The sequence below is a fragment of the Salvelinus alpinus genome, chromosome 10 (genome assembly GCF_045679555.1).
Source record: "Salvelinus alpinus chromosome 10, SLU_Salpinus.1, whole genome shotgun sequence".
Classification (NCBI taxonomy): domain Eukaryota; kingdom Metazoa; phylum Chordata; class Actinopteri; order Salmoniformes; family Salmonidae; genus Salvelinus; species Salvelinus alpinus.
In genome coordinates, this window is record NC_092095.1 from 48,207,438 (window position 1) to 48,228,893 (window position 21,456).

The 21,456-nt window shown below is 43.3% G+C and overlaps 1 protein-coding gene and 1 long non-coding RNA gene across 3 annotated transcripts; one reads left to right on the top strand and one right to left on the bottom strand.

The window, feature by feature from the left end:
- Positions 1-326: 326 nt before the first annotated feature.
- On the top strand, positions 327-20,280 carry LOC139532118 (follistatin-related protein 1-like). 2 transcript variants are annotated; one of them, XM_071329300.1, is made up of 12 exons: positions 356-489; positions 598-654; positions 13,448-13,549; positions 13,744-13,873; positions 14,142-14,177; positions 14,531-14,661; positions 15,435-15,553; positions 18,114-18,226; positions 18,801-18,911; positions 19,179-19,279; positions 20,102-20,142; positions 20,179-20,280. In XM_071329300.1, coding segments are annotated over exons 1-12 (945 nt in total). In that variant the 5' UTR covers positions 356-486; the 3' UTR covers positions 20,180-20,280. The 2 variants fall into 2 exon arrangements, with proteins under 2 accessions (XP_071185400.1, XP_071185401.1); XM_071329299.1 differs by having other exon boundaries at positions 327-489; positions 20,102-20,181.
- Positions 13,795-14,610, bottom strand: LOC139532119 (uncharacterized). The gene is made up of 3 exons (XR_011666499.1): positions 14,499-14,610; positions 14,023-14,075; positions 13,795-13,905 (listed from the first exon to the last, which is right to left on the bottom strand). It is a non-coding gene; the product is annotated as an uncharacterized lncRNA (long non-coding RNA).
- Positions 20,281-21,456: the final 1,176 nt, after the last annotated feature.

Below are 21,456 nucleotides of genomic sequence, written 5' to 3' on the forward strand. Positions count from 1 at the left end.
ATTATAAGTGAAATAATCTGGGAACAATTGTTGGAAAAATTACTTGTGTCATGCACAAAGTAGATGTACTAACCGATATTCCAAAACTATAGTTTGTTAACAAGACATTTGTGGAGTGGTTGAAAAACGAGTTTTAATGACTCCAACCTTAGTGTATGTAAACTTCCGACTTCAACTGTAGGCTAGACCTACACAGTAAATCAACTAAGGAACCATGGATGGCACATGTATTTTTGGATAACATTAAACTTCGAATCAACTCTCTCCCCGTCATCTGTCCATCCTTGAGCACTTCACTTCTTGCTGCTGTTGCTCAGTCCCGCTTCGAGTGCCTCGAGCGCTATTGGCCAAGTCAGAGAGGGGGGAGACAGACGGGGGAAATTCCTTCGTGGTGCTCAAATTTCGCCAATCTAATTTTCCTATCCTCCTTTGTCTCGGTCTGAACACTGCCGTCTTTCCTCTGCCTTTGGGTCATTACCCGCTAACATGGTAAGTTTTCAGAAAAAAGGACAACATCTTAGTTTTCATCAATACTTAAGTTTCTTCAGTTTTGTTTTGACTGTCAGGCCGTCACTGTCTTTTTTGTTTTCTCTGCAGATGTTCCGAAGTGTCCTTTTATGTCTACTAGTCGCAGTCGTTTGCTGTCATGCCGAGGTAAATGCTTTTTATTATTTAGATGTAAAAAAATATATACGCTCTAGAGGACGATTAGTCTGTTGACAAATGAATGTTTTATTTTTTTTTCAACTGTATACTTTTTCATTATTTGGCTATTGTACATAATCCAACAGTAACGTGCTTGTCTGATTGGTCAATTTAACTTCGGACAGTCTGATGTGTGTACGTGTACACAGTAATTTAAAGAAGACAAAGAGTTCAGAAAAAGAAGAGGCAGAGCCTTGCACATCTGTCCAGCTTCAAAGATGCAATGTCGACATTCACCAAACCAGTGCCTTCGAGTGCATGTTGTGTGTACATTATGTGCCAATGAAATAGCAGCCTATTCTAATTAGCTCCAAACCGTCAGTATCTCTATGAAACGTCTTTATAACACATACTTGATATGTAATATATTTTAGAGAACATTAGAAGATAATTAACGTGCTGCATTGCATGCCTGCCATTTACATCAAGCAAATCCTGATCACTGCTGTTGAATGTACTTCACTTCGGCATAGTTTTTTAGAGGTAAATTTTTTTTTTGGGGGGGGGGGGGCGGGGGTTCACTCCTGTTTCCTGTAAACTACTTCTGATTGGTTGCCATGCAGGAACAGTTGTTCACAGTTGTTTGTAGAGGTGGCCACTTTGGTCATTGACCACCAGTGTAGTGTTGTTGACATGTTGGAGGCTCTGGCTAGGTTCATGGCACTTCTTAATGAACTGGTCTTGTGCTGTGGTGGCCAGAGAGGTGATTGATGGTCTCAGAGAAAATAGACCAATATAACAGACAATTGGGAAAGCCAATGAGGATTTTTTCTTTGTCGCACCTCAACCACACACACACACTGCAGATAGGCAAGCGTGCACACCCACACACACACATGCACAAACGTAGACACACACACACACACACACACACACACACACACACACACACACACACACACACACACACACACACACACACACACACACACACACACACACACACACACACACACACACACACACACACACACACACACACACTACCAGTTCCCTGCTGCTTGGCAGCTCTTAGGTGTTGACAAACGCAGATGACAGATGTGTCAGTCTTTTCATCTACAGCCCTGGGGCCACATCTTCTATATTTGGATGTATGTGTGTGTGTGCCTGTGTGTGTCTATATCCTCATCTAGCTGCGCATGTACACTGAGTCAGAGAACATGCCCTAGACCTCAACATCCAAAGACATGCAGTCATGACAAGGAACAAAGAGGAAAAGTGGTTGCTGTGTTCAATCATTTTGCTCTGTCTGTCTGGATATTCCAGTTGTTGGTTTAGATTTCTGAACGTTCATTTCAAAGCCAGCCTCCTTTCCTACCTGTTTCCCTCCAGGTTATACTGTGGCGCAGACAGCAACGGCAGTGTTGACTTTTTGAATACCATAGTAGTGAATGAGTATCATTGAATATGTTTTTTTTTAAAACATGCTGCTCCAAGCAGAAACTAGGTTGGTATTTCAGATGTCCTCATTTCAGTTGTAATCTGTTAGTGTGGACACGGACAGTCAACGTGTTCTCAGCTGTGTACAATTTGTCCTGCTTCATCCATGCCCTCCCAGGCCCTGTTAGTTCATTCACAGCCAGCCTGAGGGACTGAGTTATCCAACCCTGGACATTAACATGTAACGGCACTAGAAGAATACATGTCAAATCTGTCAAACTAAAAGCTGTATTTGTTGCAAAGGCCCTTGAAAAAGGATACCCAGACAGGGCCATTTTCTATCGATTTCAGAATGGAAAATCAATGTGTTGTTGGAAGTAGGGCATAGCTCCATAACCTTTGACTGTTGTCTGAAAGAAAAATAGCTTTAGATACCAGCTACTGACTGGTAGCACAGTCCTTCTGTAATCTAAAAGCAAGCATTATAGGCAGTACCATGATGCCCATAATGGTGATATGAGCCATGGTGGCTGTTTGTCCTTCACCAGACTGAATTTGCTGCTGTATGTTTTTTGGGCAGGTCCTACATTGAAGGCCAGGGTTCATGGTTTAGGGGTCAGAGTGGAGCAGGCTGGGATCTGACAGGCATGTGTGATGGCTGAGGAGCCAGATGCGCCTTAGACAATGAGGAGATCCAACTGCCTCTCTCTCTCTCCCTCCCTTCTTCCTTCTTGTTTTGTGAACATGGTTATTGTGTGTGTGTGTGTGTTGTGGTTGACAGGCGTGTGGTGTGGTGCAGTGCACCCATTCCCTCACTTCTGGCACTACTTCAGAGCCATCCTCAATGCCATCAGTGGAAACGCTTGTTTGCTCTCCTACACAGAGCAGCTTGTGAAGCTCATTAAGGGAAATATTTATGTTTTTCACTGTGTTTTATGCCAGTTTAAGGTTTCCCCCTCTCTTTCTTTATCTTTTGTCTCTGCCTAGTTTTCGCTCTCTCCCTGGCTGGCATGTTTCCCAGATTCATAGAGAGAGAGAAAAAAAGGGAGAGAGAGAAGGAGACAGAGAGAAAACCAGCCGATTTCTAGCCCTATTAGAGGGGGCAATTAGTCTCAAAATGTGATCTGGATGACTGAAGCTGTTGCCTGGACGGCTGATAAGGAACACAGCACAAATGAGTGCATAACCGCCAACTGATAAACACAACCTTGCAGTGCAGAAAGGCTATTTACAGCAAGGTTGTCTTGTATTAACACAATGGTCTATAGGTGTTTATAGCTGTTCATGGCAGTTTATACGTTTATTAAGTGTGCTAGCTTGGCCCTCCTCAAGAGTGTGTGATTGGAACAGTGCTCTGCTTAAAAATGCATGCCCTTTTCTAGTGTGTCTCCTTCTCCTCCTCCTCTAAACATCTGTCAGCCATTAGCTCACCCTCTCCGCCTGCACAGAGCAACACAGGAACACGCCCGTTCTGCCATGACACCACTCAGCACCAGCCAAGACTAGCCAGGAAGAGAGGGGGTAGAGGGAGATGAGTTATAGACAGAAAAAGAAGAGATTGAGACAGGAGGGAGGAAGAAAGTGGGTGGGAGAGAGAGAGAGTGGGATGAAGAAGTGAGAAACAAGAGTGGGAGAGAGTGATATAGGCGATGAGAGTTAGTCGAGAGACTAGCCGGGGAAAGAGGGTGGGAGGACGGGGGAGAGGAGTTGAATGGACTGAGCTTCCCAAGGATTTATGGGAGATGGTATATACAAGGCTTTTGGGTGGATGAGAGAAGCACTGTAATGACATTCACCTAGCATGAGAATGAACTTGAAACAATAAGGCTATAGGCTGATTAGGCTGTTAGAGCCCGCCTTTTTGCTCATGACATCACCTTGGCTTTTATTGGTTCAAACAGCCGTTAGGAACGAGACGCTCTATCTAAACCAATCACTTTTAATACGGTGAATGAATTAATGAATGAATCTGTTAATGAATGAATTTATGAATGAATTTGAACTTCCTCCCTCCTGAATTTGTCAGAGACCATCAAATAATGAATGCGATCCTGTGGAATGCTGTGGAATTTATAACCCCTCCAAGATCTCATGAATGAAAGCTTTTAATACATAATGCATGATGCAAATGCATCTACCAATATTCTAATTTAAATGCATGGAATTATTTAAATGCTCATTTTAGAGCGACAGACAAATAAACAGAATAAGTTCTACAGCAGCAGCTAGGACACTGCAAATTCAGACGTGTAACCGATGTGAAACGGCTAGCTAGTTAGCGCGCTAATAGCGTTTCAATCGGTGACGTCACTCGCTCTGAGACCTTGAAGTAGTTGTTCCGCTTGCTCTGCAAGGGCCGCGGCTTTTGTGGAGCGATGGGTAACGATGCTTCGAGGTTGGCTGTCGTCAATGTGTGCAGAGGGTCCCTGGTTCGAGCCCAGGTAGGGGCGAGGAGAGGGACGGAAGCTATACTGTTACAGACGCAACTTCCAAGAAGATCTGTGAAGAGAACTGGAAAAGAGGGAGAATCAGAAAGGGCATTTTCAAATAGAATTTGTATCAGAAGTTTTTAAAACACGGAATCGAGTTGTCTGTGCTCAGGTCGAATGTGTGAGTGGAGGAAAAGGATGTGAGTTCTTGGGTTAGAAAGCCTGGGAGGAATTCACTGCCCACCTTAACGCCCTCCTAGCTCTGTAAAGCTTCATGTGAAACGTGTGTTTTTGTCCGAGCAGGACGCTCTGACGAAATGTTCAGGGAGTCCATGTTTTTATTTATTTATGCAAGCATACTGCTTGTTGGGAACGCAAAACAAAACAAGAAAGTAGAACAAAACTCATTGCGAGCTTTAGAAAGAACTGGGGTTCATTACATATTGAAATATGTATGCGTTGACTCAATTCTCTTTGTCAGGTACCATTTTAGGGGGGCACAGCGACTATTATTAGTACCTATTGACCTATCTGATGCCTGAGTCAGGGTCTAACACTGAGAGGTTAACAAGTCACACATGCCAAAGAATCACTTTGTGCTAGTGCCTTCTAATCCCGACTATGTCTCGTAAGTAGTGAACACTAAACCTGGGGTTAAGCAGCTGCTTCTTCCCGAAGAAGTCTCATAAAGACTAATATGGAGTTTACAAAGTTCCACTCCCAGCTGGGCCACCTCAGGCCAGATGTCCTCTTACAAGCCAGGGCCACACAGGGTCACCTCCTCCGTGATCAGAGCCCTCTGACCTCCCCCCCCCCCGCCCCCCCAGCAGCTTACTTCTCAACATGGTGATGGTTTCACACACAGCTCAGACCCTTGTGCGTGCATGTGTATTTGGCCTGGGAATTCCCAGGGACCCCTCGATACGATATTATCACGATATCTATTGCGATTTTCACGATTCTATATGTATTGCAATTCGTTACTGTGATTTTATTGCGATTCGGTGTTCCAAACGTATTGCTCACCGTCTGATGCAGACAAGAGACAGCCATGATAAAATGAATTTTTGATCAGTCATGGAAATGAAAGTGCTGAAAACAAATGGGCTCTCTATTTAGAAAGAAGATGGAGAACAAGCTATGGAGGAACGTTTTGGCACAGGTACAGCAAACTAGTCAAAAATAATATTGCAATGTTGTTAAAACGATAGGATATGATATATCGTCAAAAATAATATTCCGATATGTAATTGCATTGTTTTTTGCCCCATCACTGAAATGTGTGTGCGCTCATGTATGGGTGAGAGCATTCCAGTGTGTGAGGGCGTTTGTTCAGTTGTGTGTGCGTCCGTTCGTTTGGCGCGCGCGTGTGTGTATGTGTGTGTGTGTGTGTGTGTGTGTGTGTGTGTGTGTGTGTGTGTGTGTGTGTGTGTGTGTGTGTGTGTGTGTGTGTGTGTGAGTGTGTGTGTAGGCTAAGCACAGCTGGAGCGCGCGTTCATGGCCCTGGAAGTCAGAGGGTTTGTCTGGGTGAGCAGTCCCCCGAATCAGGCCTTTGACCTGGGCAGGAATGCCTGGTATGTGGGGTGAGCTCTCTCATTTGGGCCTGACCTGGGAGATAGAGGGAAAGAACGCTGTTCACTTTAGACACACTTATTAAGGCACGACTTAACTGATTGATTTATTTGTGCGTGTAGTTTAAACTAAAATCATGGTCCTATGTAGATGGATAAGACAAGTTTGAAGTTGTTCTGCAATTACATGTAGTTCAAGTTATGTGCTGTATGGAACGTAATTGCTGGAAAAATCAAGGATAATCAATGACTCAAGTAAAGGTGAAAGTCACCCAGTAAAATACTACTTAATTAAGAGTCAACAAGTATTTGGTTTTAAGCATACTTAGGTATCAAAAGTAAAACGTAATTCCTAAAATATACTTAAGTATCAACATTAAAAGTGTAAATCATTTAAAGTTCCTTATATTATCCAAACCAGACAGCACAGTAGTTTTTTTACGGCTAGCCAGGGGCAACATTATTTTGGCTACCATGGCTATGCCCCCATTAGATGACAATGCCCCCATCCACGGGGCAGGAGTGGTCACTGAATGGTTTGACGAGCATGAAAACAATGTAAACCATACACCATGGCTGTCTCAGTCAACATATCTAAACCCAATTGAACACTTATGGGAGATTCTGGATTGGCGCCTGACACAGTGTTTTCCACCACCGGAAACAAAACACCAAATGGTGGAATTTCTCGTGGAAGAATGGTGTCGCATGCCTCCAATAGAGTTCCAGATACTTGTAGAATTCATGCTGAGGTGCTTTGAAACTGTTCTGCCTCTGTTCTGCTCTATTAAGATACTATGTTGGCAGTTACCTGTATATTCTCTCTGCGGGGAGACAAGAGGCCTTTCTTTGCTGTTTGTCCTTCTGTTTAGATGTATAAGGCCCCCTTCCCCAAATAGCCACAGACACAGCCTTACATGAGACAGGGCTACGGTACAAAAACAACATTTCCTCCGCCTCCATCTCAATTCTTTTTTGGTCTGATTGCAAAGGACTAATGTGACTCATATGTTCAGTCCACTGTGGGCCCTCTGATTTGGGTCTTGGTGAGTTAGGAAGTATAGACATTACACACACTCCTCTTCTGGAAAGCACCTCAGAATTAAAGGTCTCAGCAGTCAGCCAGCTGGGAAGATTAGTCATAGAGTATAATCAGCCTCTACAGCCTTTTTACTGTCTTTCAAAGAAAAGTATGACATCGGCAATTACATTTTATGTCAAGGCTTTTGAAGCTTTGATGACGAAGGATCTTGAAGTTACACCTAGGGTGTGACTTTGGTTTGTCGTTGAACGGTATCTTTCCATTACTCATCCAAAGTAGTCCACGCACACACACACGCACGCACGCACGCACGCACGCACGCACGCACGCACGCACGCACGCACGCACGCACGCACGCACACACACACACACACACACACACACACACACACACACACACACACACACACACACACACACACACACAGAACAAAAAGGAGAGAGTATTTTCTTCCAATATGACATCTTAATGACCTAAATACAGTAATAGTTTATTATAACTCAAACCTTAACATTGTTGTTTATCAACCAATTAGGATGATGAAAGTGACACTTCCTTTGTTTGAATCGAAGAAAACCGTGTTTGTTTGTTTTTGGGACTAGGTCTGTTTCTTGTCTACAGCTGGGCGCTGGAAGGTCTCTCCAAAGTGATCACTCACTGTTGTGTAGAATTGTGCACTCATTGTGTTTTGCTCACAGTCCGTCCACACTCACTTCCTGTGTTTGAGACTTACGGGTCTCTAGTAACTCTCTGTGTTGCTGGTATGAACCTCACAGAAACTCAGTGTTGGCCTTATAGTTCATTCTGTCTGTAAAATACCATTATCCAACATATATCCAATAAATTGACCTTTTGGTTGTCTGACAATGTATAGTCATTAGCCATAGTTTAGTGTAAGTCGTGGTCATCCCCACTACAGTACATCCCAAACTCAATTATGGAGTTTTAGTCTTGGCACTGGTTTGAATATTTACCACCGTTGGAGAACACAGTTTCTCTCCTCGCCCTGTGGAGTGACCAGACCAGGCCCGTGTTTGCTGTCGGTCTCTCTGCTAAAGTAATCACTGTTCCCTGTGTGTTCTTTCCTGCCTGGCCCCTTCTAGGCCTCTCCCTCCAAAAAAATCCAAAGCGGCTGTGAAATAAAGAGCAGAAGCAGTTATACCTGTGTAGCCATTTTAGCATCTTCCCCTGAGTCACCTCAGAAGGTGCTGGTGGAGCCAGAATATTTTTTATTGTGAAAGCCGTGTAGGCAGTGTGGTGTAGAATTGTGTACCCGTTATGCTTTGCTCACAGTCCATTCACACTCACTTCCTCTGTTTGAGCCATATGGGCAAAGATGGTGGATAAATGAAGATAGTTCACTCAGGCCGTTTACCATTGGGGGAAAAGTTGTCAGTCTCCCATAGACACCATGCAATAGCAGCTGGGTCTGGTCTAGTTAGTTCAGTGACTTTCATTGAACCAGAAAAAAAAACTGGGGAAAAAACAGCGATTGGGGTGTCTCGCTTCCTTTTCCGTCTCTGTTATGGGTCTCCAGTACTGGATACACCAGAGAAGAAGAGGCGATGCGTGAGCATTTACTCTGCCCAAAATCTGTCCACGAAGAATAATACCAAAAAGTGAGGGATTTTGGTATTAGGTCAATGAGAGAGTGTCGCATTTGGGGTTAACCGGAGTTAAGTTATACTCAGATAAGTAGGTCATTTAGAAATGAGGTTCCTTGGAAAACAGATGGAAGGCTCTATCCCCAACTGATTGGTTCTTCTAGCGCTATTAAAGCCATGATTGGTTTGGTATGCCCCTGACTTACAGCTTTCTTTTTTCAGTGTCTTGACTTTGCCCTATAAAACAAGTTAGGATTGGATGGGAGAGTCACAGGTTGGACATGCTCCCAAATTCCTCATCTTGGCTCTGCAGGGGAATGTTTGCGCCCTCGTTTTCCTGAAGTGTCTTTCTTCTTGTTGTCTTCCACTCACGCTATCCATCTCCCTGTGGGGACACAGAGAGAGAAGTCAGTCCAGACCAGACCAGACACTCCAGCTGAGAATGCAAATCTGTGTGTGTGTTCAAGTGTGTGTGTGTGTTGATGTGTGTACAGCTCCTCTGTTAGACAGCTCGAAGATGGAAGTATTTTTTACCATCAGTTCTTGGCCTGTGGACCGACCCTGCCATAAGTCTTCACGTGGACTAATGAAAATAACATGCCTGAGACAGGGGGTCTCGGCCTGACCTGCATATCGTACAGTGTGTGTGTGTGTGTGTGAGTGTGTGTGTGTGTGTGTGTGTGTGTGTGTGTGTGTGTGTGTGTGTGTGTGTGTGTGTGTGTGTGTGTGTGTGTGTGTGTGTGTGTGTGTGTGTGTGTGTGTGTTTGCGTGCGTGCGTGCGTGCGTGCTAGAGTGTGCACATACTGTTAATGCCAGTGCGTGCATGTGTGGGTCAGACCTAGGTTCAAATAGTATTCAAGAGAATTTCAAATGTTGGGTTTGATTGGGCTTGCCTAACTCAATGGAACCAATAGAATCAAAAAACTGCAAACACTCTTGATTGTTTAGCTTATGTATAAAAGAGTGATTATGTCTCTATAAGGAGGGATATAGAGAGAGAGAGATTACACAAGGCTTCATATCTTTTGTCTGTGAAAATCTCAAAACACATGCCAGCCAAGCAGTGACATACCAGCAGATACTTATGATTGTTACTAATAATTTCCTGGGAAGTAGGGCTGTGTAGGGCTGTGAGGCCTGGCAGGAAGAGTAGCTGTGGCCGTGTGGACCCTAATGGGGATCCTAATAAAATACCCCAAAATATCAATGGTGAGAGGTCGGGGGTCACAAGGCTCAGGCAGCTGGTGCTCTCTGACCCCCAGTCATGCCTGTCATATCTGTGACACCAGGCTACAGTCTATACATGGTCCCCCATTGGAACCCCCTCGTATATGCATAGAAAATATAATAACATATTGGTGACATATGTTATATACACTACCGTTCCAAAGTTTTGGGTCACTTAGAAATGTCCTTGTTTTCCGTGAAAACATACATGAAATGAGTTGCAAAATGAATAGCAAATATAGTCAAGACGTTGACAAGGTTATAAATAATGATTTTTCATTTAAATAATATTTGTGTCCTTCAAACTTTGCTTTCGTCAAAGAATCCTCCATTTGCAGCAATTACAGCCTTGCAGACCTTAGCGATTGTAGTTGTCAATTTGTTGAGGTAATCTGAAGAGATTTCACCCCATGCTTCCTGAAGCACCTCCCACAAGTTGGATGGATGGGCACTTCTTACGTACCATACGGTCAAGCTGCTCCCACAACAGCTCAATAGGGTTGAGATTCAGTGACTGTGCTGGCCACTCCATTATAGACAGAATACCAGCTGACTGCTTCTTCCCTAAATAGTTATTGTATAGTTTCATAGTTTGGAGCTGTGCTTTGGGTCATTGTCCTGTTGTAGGAGGAAATTGGCTCCAATTAAGCTCCGTCCACAGGGTATGTTATGGCGTTGCAAAATGGAGTGATAGCCTTCCTTCTTCAATATCCTTTTTACCCTGTACAAATCTCCCACTTTACCACCACCAAAGCACTCCCAGACCATCACATTGCCTCCACCATGCTTGACAGATGGCGTCAAGCACTCCTCCAGCATCTTTTCATTTTCTCTGCATCTCACGAATGTTCTTCTTTGTGATCCGAACACCTCAAACTTAGATTTGTCTGTCCATAACACTTTTTTCCAATATTCCGCTGTCCAGTGTCTGTGTTCTTTTGCCCATCTTATTTTTATTGTCCAGTCTGAGATATGGCGTTTTCGTTGCAACTCTGCCTAGAAGGCCAGCATCCCGGAGTTGCCTCTTCACTGTTGACGTTGAGACTGGTGTTTTGCGGGTACTATTTAATGAAGCTGCCAGTTGAGGACTTGTGAGGTGTCGGTTTCTCAAACTAGACACTCTAATGTACTTGTCCTCTTGCTCAGTTGTGCACCGTGGTCTCCCACTCCTCTTTCTTTTCTGGTTAGAGCCAGTTTGCGCTGTTCTGTGAAGGGAGTAGTACAGAGCGTTGTACGAGATCTTCAGTTTCTTGGCAATTTCTCTCATGGAATAACCTTCATTTCTCAGAACAAGAATAGACTGACGAGTTTCAGAAGAAAGTTCTTTGTTTCTGGCCATTTTGAGCCTGTAAACCCACAAATGCTGACGCTCCAGATACTCAACTACTCTTAAGAGGGCCAGTTTTATTGCTTCTTTAATCAGAACAACAGTTTTCAGCTGTGTTAACACAATTGCAGGGTTTTCTAATGCTCAATTAGCCTTTTAAAATGATAAACTTGGATTAGCTAACACAATGTGCCATTGGAACACAAGAGTGATGGTTGATGATAATGGGCCTCTGTACGCCTATGTAGATATTCCATTTTAAAAAATCAGCCGTTTCCAGCTACAATAGTCATTTACAACATTAACAATGTCTACACTGTATTTCTGATGATTTTTATGTTATTTTAATGGACAAAAAATGAGCTTTTCTTTCAAAAACAAGGACATTTCTAAGTGACCCCAAACTTTTGAACAGTAGTGTATGTGTGGGTTTGTTTGTGTTCTTCAGTCACCTGGACACTCCATGACATATTATCCCAGTGTCTGTCTGTCTACCATCTGCCCTATAAAATTGTGGGTGTCTTTTGTCTGACTGCGTTGGCTGAGAGCACATGTGTCACTATGCGTGTGGGAGGGCATTTGCCGAAACATTGTTATGCTAAAGTCACTGTGGCTTAGCGGCCCTCGCTGTGAATGAAAGGTCACAGGTCAACGGGCTGTTCAGACTTCCATCTGCAACTGAGGGTCTGGAAAGCAGTCTGGGGGATTTAGATAGCAGACAAAAGGGCAACACACTTCTCTCTCTCAATGTTGCTGTGTATGTGTTTGAGTGTAAAAATCGATATATATTGAAATGACGTAGTGTTTCTTAAAATGTAACATACTGTATATCAAGACATCTGAAACAGAACGTAATTATAAGGGCACAAGGTGAGACCCAAATGCAGACACAGGAGGCAGATGGTGGAGCTCCGATATTTATTATAACAAAGGGAGTAGGCAAAGGCAGGTCGGGGACAGCCGAGAGTTCATCAACCAGGTCAGAGTCCAAACAGTACCAGGCGATAGGCAGTCTCGAGGTCAGGCCAGGCAGGGGTCAGAAACCAGATCCGAGTCCAAAAACAGTACAAGGGGATAGGCAGGCTGGTAGTCAGAACAGGCAGAGTGGTCATGCAGGCGGGTTCGGAGTCAGGACAGGCAAGTGTCGAAACCAGGAGGACTAGAAAACAAACAGACTGGGGAAAAATAGGAGCAAGGAAAACGGCTGGTTGACTTGGCAAACAAGATAAACTGGCACAGAGAGACACGAAAAACAGGGATATATACACCGGGGATAATAAGTGAGGGGTGGAAACAATAATGGGGTGGAAACAATCACAAGGACAGGTGAACCAGATCAGGGTGTTACAGTAATGGTATACACATTAGAAAACCCTACCGCTAGGAAGTGAAGGGCATTTCGCCATCTAGTGACAGCCTTCCTTCCTGTCTGTCTGTCTGTCTGTCTGTCTGTCTGTCTGTCTGTCTGTCTGTCTGTCTGTCTGTCTGTCTCTGTCTGTCTGTCTGTCTGTCTGTCTGTCTGTCTGTCTGTCTGTCTGTCTGTCTGTCTGTCTGTCTGTCTGTCTGTCTGTCTGTCTGTCTGTCTGTCTGTGTCTGTCTGTCTTATACGCCAGTGAGTAAAATGTCACTTAATTGTGATCACAGCAGAAAATGATCAATGTCAATTATATTATTTTATTGATTTAATTGTGCAGTCTTTACAAATACAATGTTATCTGACTCAAGCCAAGTAGACCAGGTTCCAGTAAAATCACCCTTTTTCCAAATCTAACATTACTCAGGAGTTGTATAATAATGCATATTGCTCAAATAAACCTAAAATGATTGCATTCCGGTCAAATGTTATACCTGTAAATCTAGCTATTTTAGTCAACACTAGATGGCGATGGCCACCTTCAATGAGATCGCTCTGTAGTTTACTTACGGCAGTAAAGAAGGACCCTTCCCTATTACTTATTACTGTTAATTCTTGTGAATTTCCTTAGTGTTTCCTTGTATCTTTCTGATCATGTAGATTAGAAGAATGCATGTAAGAAGTGGCATGTAATCTCAATTTCTTTGCGGGAGGAGATGTTCATTTGTGTTTATAGACATCATCACACAAGTAGAAGGCATCAGCTGTATAATCTCCCATGTCTTCTGTGTCTCTGTGTCCCTGTAGGAGGGGAAGAGCAAGTCCAAGGTGTGTGCCAATGTATTCTGTGGGGCTGGCAGGGAGTGTGCTGTGACAGAGAAAGGGGAACCTTCCTGCCTGTGCATCGAGGTGAGTCTTAGCCTATACACACACACAGGCATGCATGCACGCGCTCACACAAACACATATACACTTACGCGCATGCATGCACGCATACACACACACCCACACACATGCACACACACATACACATTCCTGGCAAAGACCAAATGTCTCACTGCACAGATTGAAAACGTGTGTACTCTCTCTCTCTCTGTCTTCAGCAATGCAAACCTCACAAGCGCTCTGTGTGTGGCAGTAATGGTAAGACGTACCGCAACCACTGTGAACTCCACCGCGACGCCTGCCTGACCGGCCTCAAGATCCAGGTGTACCACGACGGACACTGTGAAGGTAGGGGACCCTGAAAAGAATCCCCGGGTTGTCTTAAGGCATAGAAATGTATTACTAGAATGGACAAAGCCCCTCAGACCATGCACATTTCAATGAAACACATATGTACACTCAATATGACTGCTGGTCTTCCCATCACAGAGCATTACCTTGAATGGAACATCTGTTCTGGGAGTTCTATTTCTGTGTTCTAAGGAACATTCTGCAATAAAGAGGAGATTAAGCGAAGTGTTTGCAGTTGTTTTGATTGTGCTGTGATTTCTTTCAGAGAAAAAGACAGACAAAGCTGTTGCTGCTAGCCCAAGTAAGTATACTGCTCAAGGTCATGAGGCCAATTGTCTCAGAGAGGTTAATGAATAATTGATTAATAATAGCAGTATGTTCATTTTATACTATCCTTGCATGCACTGTGGAAGATACACTGTTGGATATTCCTTTACACTTTCACACCACAGCTATGCGCTCAAGGGAAACACACACATACACACTCACACCCAGCCCCCCTAACACACACACACACACACACACACACAAACAGCAGTACTCTCACATATTTAGTTCCAGTAAAAACACGCGGTAAATATTAGCGAGTCTGTATAATCATTCAGCTGTCTGCAGTACTGACCCTCTCTACTCTCTCCCTCTCTGCCTGTGTAGTCGTGTGCTACCTGGCCAACAGGAACGAGTTGCGCAGCCGGGTCATCCAGTGGCTGCAGAATGAGGTGGTCCCTGACGGCTGGTTCGCCAAGGGCTCCAACTTCTCCGACACCCTGCTCAAGTACTTCAAGGTAGGTCGGACTTGTGCGTGTTTGTGGGGTTGGGTGGGTGGGTGGGTGGTTAGGTGTGTGTGTGTGTGTGTGTGTGGTTGTGTGTCTGTGTGTGTCTGTGTGTGTGTGTGGAGAGGTAATGATACTTTCATAGTTTAACTATTGCTGTAAAATAATGGAAAACTGCAGGGGAAAGTACCGAACAGCTCACATTATTTAAAGTGGAATGGAGTTGTATTTATTTCTAGTCCTGTACTTCTAGAAAGTCCTCCTCTGTCCTCATCTAAAACGGCTAAGATTACAATCCGTTAGCATGTATGGACTACTTAATGACTCCGTAAGCAGCAGAATGATACATTTCACTTGCAGCAGCTCTACTGAGACAGAATCTGTTGAAAGTTCACCGAGTTCTCCCCCTCTCAGTTCGTTTTTTTGGTTTGTTCTGTGGGCCAAGCTTCAGAGCATAGAAAAGGCCCCACAGCAAGAACAGACTGTTTAACATTCTTCCCACTGCCCAGCACTTGAACACATAACAGCAGTTATGCAACAGCTCTCCTGCTCTGGCCCCCCAAAGAGTCAATATCATCTCCCACTGTTTGCCTGTGTGGTTAACACTTCTCACAGAAAGCACATAGAGCTCTGATGGTCATCTCCACCATTTATTTTCATACTCAATAAAGCAAAAATAATCATACTAAAGAGTGGTGGAACTGCACTCCTTTAAAAAAACAAAAACACATCTCCTGCATCCTCATAGGCTCAAAATAAAAATGTATGAATGAATATTCCTACAGGACTATGACAATGGAGACTCCCAGCTGGATTCCACTGAGTTCCTTAAGTTCCTCCAGCACAACGAAACAGCCATCAACATTACCTCATATGCTGACGAGGAGAACAACCGCCTGCTCAGGTGAGCCCCGACCACTGGCCCAGAGTCAGTAGCGCACAGTTGTCACTCGTCACAGACCAGCTCAGATGAGCTGCGCCCACTGGTCGATTCTCACTGAGCCCAGACCATAATCGGGTAACACTTCACGTAAAGCCTGCAGTTATAATGCATTCTAAAGGTTATTGATAATGCACTGTAAGTCACGAGCAAGTATGACCCGATTATAATGTCTTATAATCATGTCATAATGGTCCTGACTAAATTCCAGACGTTTTGAGTCCGTGGAAATGTTTAGACATATAATATAGTGTTACTTATAGTGTTACTTACTGATATTTGCTTAGTGCAGTGCATTCACTTCAAGTAGTAGCAGCGTCATGGTTGTTTGTCTTTCAACATATTGGTATCTCGGTGTATTTATATCTCGGTGTACTTCTGTGTTGAATAAGAGTACTTACTAAAAAGACTAGTGACTGTACCTTGCCATCATTGTTTTCAATTGCTGCTTGAAGAGAAGAGAAGCTATCTCCACCAACACATTCTCATATTATGAGTGGGGCTCAGCACTTAATGAGCTCCCTAAGCAAATTAACAGGGTTTTAATTTCCAGCACCTAACCAGGGACGTAACTTCAAAATAAGTTAAATATCAATTTTTCTGGGACTAACACTAATTTAATTCAATACATGGAGCGATTGAAAGCAATGGAAAGGCCATGATGAAGCTACTGCTTGCACTGCTAATAGGTATTTGATTGAGTTCTTTCAGTGAATCAGTTATTGCCATATTGATTTAAAACTACCGTATACAGAAGCAATGGCAGCCTGTATAATACATCTGTCACGTCCTGACCATAGTGCTTATGTGTTTTGCTTGTTTTAGTGTTGGTCAGGACGTGAGCTCGGTGGGCATTCTATGTTGTGTGTCTAGTTTGTCTGTTTCTGTGTTCGGCCTAATATGGTTCTCAATCAGAGGCAGCTGTCAATCGTTGTCCCTGATTGAGAATCATATATAGGTGGCTTGTTTTGTGTTGGGATTTTGTGGGTGGTCGTTTCCTGTCTTTGTGTTTTCTCTGCACCAGCTAGGACTGTATCGGTTTGCCACATTTTGTTATTTTTGATATTTGTTAAGTGTTCACTGTTTATCAGTATTATTAAACATGTTGAGCACTGGCTACGCTGCGTGTTGGTCCGATCCTTGCTACACCTCCTCTTTAGACAAAGAGGAGGAAGGCTGCCGTTACAACATCAATATATGCTCATCACATTCTGTAGAATTCAGTTGTTCAGTTCTTGCCCTTATCAAGAGTTTTCTAACTCTGATGTTGAACTCTTCAGTTGTTAGTGTCTAACCACTGTGCTGCACCTTTGCAGCCATGGTGAGTGTGCTGTAGATTTCTACAGTTGTGACTGTATGGAATCATCAAAGAATGTAATTGATAAGACTAGGATGAGTGATGTAGATTTGTTATATCACAGTTGTTTACATGGTGACCTCGAGACAGGGTGTACGGTGTTGGGGTAGGGGGACGGGTGATTTGGGGGGGCTGAAAGTGCTGTTTTGCCAGTTCTGTTATGGTGAGGCGGCTTGTTTTGATGGGAAGTGGTGGTGGGTGTGGGTGGCAATGGGGCTGGGGCTCAGTGGCACAACACTGGCTGTCCCGTGGGACCATACCCTTCTCCCATGCATCATGGGTCTGGGAGCGAGCGCAGAGAGCGACACGGGGATTTGGGCAGTATCAACTCTCATTCATGTGTGGAACCTTCCTCCAAATGTGTGCCGGCTGGCTATCTGGGGTCATCTGTGAGATAGATCAGAGTTAAAGGGCAACTGGACAGGCATTAGCCTGATCCCAGATCTGTTTGTGCTGTCTTGCCTACTCCTGTGGTCATTGTCATTCCAATGTATTAGTTTCAAAAGATGCCAAAAACAAAATAGTGAGGCATGGTTTGGTTTAGGCGTGGTTTGTTTTAGGCCCAGTCTAAGGAACATTGAGGAACATTTACAGTGCATTCGGAAAGTAGTCAGAACCCCTTCCCTTTTTCCACATTTTGTTATGTTACAACATTATTCTAAATTGGATGAAATGAAAGAAATCCTCATCAATCTACACATAATGACAAAGCAAAACCGTTTTATAAAAATGTTTGCAAATCTATTACAAATAAAAAACAGAAATACTTTTGAATTGGGTATGGTAGTAGGTGCCAGGCGCACCGGTTTGTGTCAAGAACTGCAACGCTGCTGGGTTTTTCAACGCTCAACAGTTTCCTGTGTGTATCAAGAATGGTCCACCACCCAAAGGACATCCAGCCAACTTGACACAAACTGTGGGAAGCATTGGAGTCAACATGGGCCAGCAACCATGTGGAATGCATTCGACACCTTGTAGAGTCTATGCCCCTACGAATTGAGGCTGTTCTGAGGGCAAAAGGGGCTGGGGTGCAACTCAATAATGTTTTGTCAACGCAGTATATAGCTCCAGTGAAATGAGGGTAACAGTAGTCTGTTTTACTCTATTTCCCTCCTGTGTCTTGCTGGCCCTATTTTTAATTCCCACACCTCTCCTGTTGGTCACTAGGAGCCTGTGTGTGGATGCCCTCATCGAGCTCTCAGATGAGAACACGGACTGGAAGTTGAGCTTCGATGAGTTCCTAAACTGCTTCAAGCCTGGCTTCAACCCACCAGAGAGAAGTAAGATTTACACCATATACAGTATCTTCCTGGTATGTTTTTTTATGTCCAATGTTCAATCCTTACGTTTAAAAAAAAAAGTGATTTGATTATTAGACCATTTTAAAAACACACCAAAAAAGACACGTTCATAAATAAAATACTGTTACCAAAGAAAATATACATGAAGATGTCCAGAAACTGCTTCTCCAATCAAAATCCCAGATTACGCTTGTAGGCTATCTAAGGTTATGCGCAAAAACACATCAACGGGTCTAACGATGTGCAGGTTGTCAAATCAAAAGCATTCCTTCGATATAAAGTTGTTTTTGATGAAAATGTTCAGCTTCAAACATTGGCTCGAATCTACTGTAGGTTGTGCTTATGGATTTAAAGAAAATGTACAAATAAGGAAGAATTTTCTCCTACTGATTTCCCAAAACCCGGTCTGGTCCGTTGAGACTGCTTCGTAAGGCGCTCCCGAAAGAATTGACCACTTTCATCTCTGGGTTTGAAAACTGTGCTGTTACTGATCAACATGTAATTTCCTGTGATGTCTATTAACTTCCTGTTATCCACTTCCTGCTTCCTGTAGAGTGTGCCCTGGAGGATGAGACCTATGAGGACGGGGCAGAGACTCAGGTGGAGTGTAACCGCTGTGTCTGTGCCTGTGGGAACTGGGTCTGCACAGCTGTGACCTGCGAAGGTGAGACTAGCTGTCTCACACCTGCCGTTATAGTAGGCCCTTACTTATCTGGGTCATTGTGTGAGGGGATTTTGCGCTTAGATTAGTTATGTTCTTTCTCTCTCACTCTCTCTATTTATGTATGTTTGTTCCCTCGCTTTATCTCTCTCTTTGCTACTCTCTATCTCTGTCCATATTGGCTTGTGTCTCGCTTCCTCTGTCCCCGTCCTCTGTTTATTATTCTCTCTCTTTTTCTCTCTCTCTTTATTCCTCTCTCCCTCGCCGCAGGCACAGATAAGGTGCCTGCTGTGGAGAAGACTGAAGGTGCTGACCAGGAGATGACAGAGGAGGAGTGGACACGGAGAGTGGCTGAGCTCAACAAACATCAGGTTAGTCTGGCACCATGAACAGCACATGACATTTCACTGCTACTTGTTAAAGGGGCAATCTGCAGTTGCGATATCAATTTTTGGACTTGATATGTACCCATTGATTCTTAAAGAGTATAGTTTGTAAATGCCTCATGAGCTTAGTTCAACTGTCACACTCCATCCGAACCCAACATATAAGCTTGTTTTACTCCAATGTTTGTGAGCAAAGTAAGTGTAAACAAACATTGTATCGCCTTAAAACATGGTTAAAACTATAATTCTGATATCATGGATGGTCGGTCCTTACATCCATAGCTCTGTCTATGAATTTGAGAGTGGTTACAGTACATTTCTCCAGCCCATCCCTCAGCTTTTAACCGAAACACTTGAGAAGTGTTATTGTTTCAATTGTGGATTGCCCCTTTAAGTAACAGTATAGGTCAATGAGGCTGTGTACTTATACAACACACACAGCTGTACTTAGAACTTTATGAGGTAATTACTGTAATAATCAGAGCCTATATTTGTCATAGTTTACATGCCCATGCTTCTAGGTATGTCTCACTTTTTGGCTGCATCTTTACTGTACATCAGACATAGGTTTTGCTTTATTTTTAGTACTAGGCGCATTTGATTGAGCCTGCCTGAGGTGCCAGATTGGCGGGGTTTGCACATTTGGGACTATTTCATTGGTTCCATTGTGTCAGGCAAGCTCAATCAAGAGCAGCTAATGTATTTTAAAGAGGGAAAAACGATATGAACCCATGCTGTATACACTGTGTATCATAACTGTACTTGTACTACAGTAGCCAATAATCTTGTTCCTTTAACTTTTGTTAGGAAACTGTGGAGAAGATGAAAGTGAGCACTAAGGACATTTAAGAGAGAGAGAGAGAGAGAGAGAGAGAGAGAGAGAGAGAGAGAGAGAGAGAGCCCTCTTTCAGTCCCACCATCAACAATCACTATCTGGCTGAAGCTTTGGAGCTTGTACTGTTACTAAAGAAATGCATCACTTGTTTTTAGTTTTTATATTTTACAATGTGAATTATTAAGATTTAAAAACTGTACCAATGTCTATTATAATATTATTGTGTAGAGGGGAGACTAGTTGACTTGTGTGTACCTACAAACACAGTACTGTTATCCTATTTGAGTAACACTCCCAAGCCTTGGTAAGAATCCCCATCACCTAGTGGTGGGTTAGTATTTGTATTCATTTTAGTGAATTTGTTGTTTTCGTTGTTGTTTCTGTCAGTCAAATTAGCTCATCTGTAGAAAAGAGAAGAGTGTGGGAATTGGAGCTATAAAGAAAGCACAAGTTGTAAAGAACTACTTTTCGCAGAAAATGACTTCACAGTGGCCACGTCACATACCCAACCACATCACAGAGGATTGAGATAAGCAATCCAGCGAGAAAGCATAATCAGATGCTTTGACCTTACAGGGTGCTCTTCCAGACACCTGGGTATTTTATAGGGCCAGTAAATCACATGAAAGATGAACACATGGCTGAGTTGTAAATGTACCTGAATACCATTGTAAATCCATCAACAGTGCGATTACACTTTCCTGGCAGTATAGCTACTCATATCATATCTGTAATATATACAGTAAAACCGACTGACCCATAACATCTGATGGTGCCAGGGTTCAATCTGTTAGGAAAATGAAGAGTGTCCGCACTCAGTCTTAGACAAGAACATGTATACCATCTCTATTTTCTTGTCTATGCACCAACAATATGACAAGAATCTATGATTAGATGTGTGCAGGGTTTCCTGCTTTTTCAAGGTAAAGCGATGATGCTAGGGTTCAATCTGTAGGCTTACGTGTCTACACTGATGAGGTAATGTTGTTCATCTATTTACAAATGGCTTTTCTATCATGAGGTTGTAGAGTTATTACGCCATAAAATGAATCTAATGCCAAAACACTAGCCTGGATACTTTTTAGGATTGTGAAGTGAAACTGAAGAATTCAGTATGGATCCAGGCTACCAAAACACATAGATGGTGCTTGTTTGTTTGTGATAACGCCTGTGTCTCCTCAAACCCAGCAATAAAGTTGATCAATTGTAGAATGTTCAGGGGGAAATATTTCGAGGATGCTGCAGATATGGACTAACTAATAGTACTTGATAACACAAGTACTCCAGTGCTATGGGTCCCTCCTACTAGTTTGAAATACACAATTGT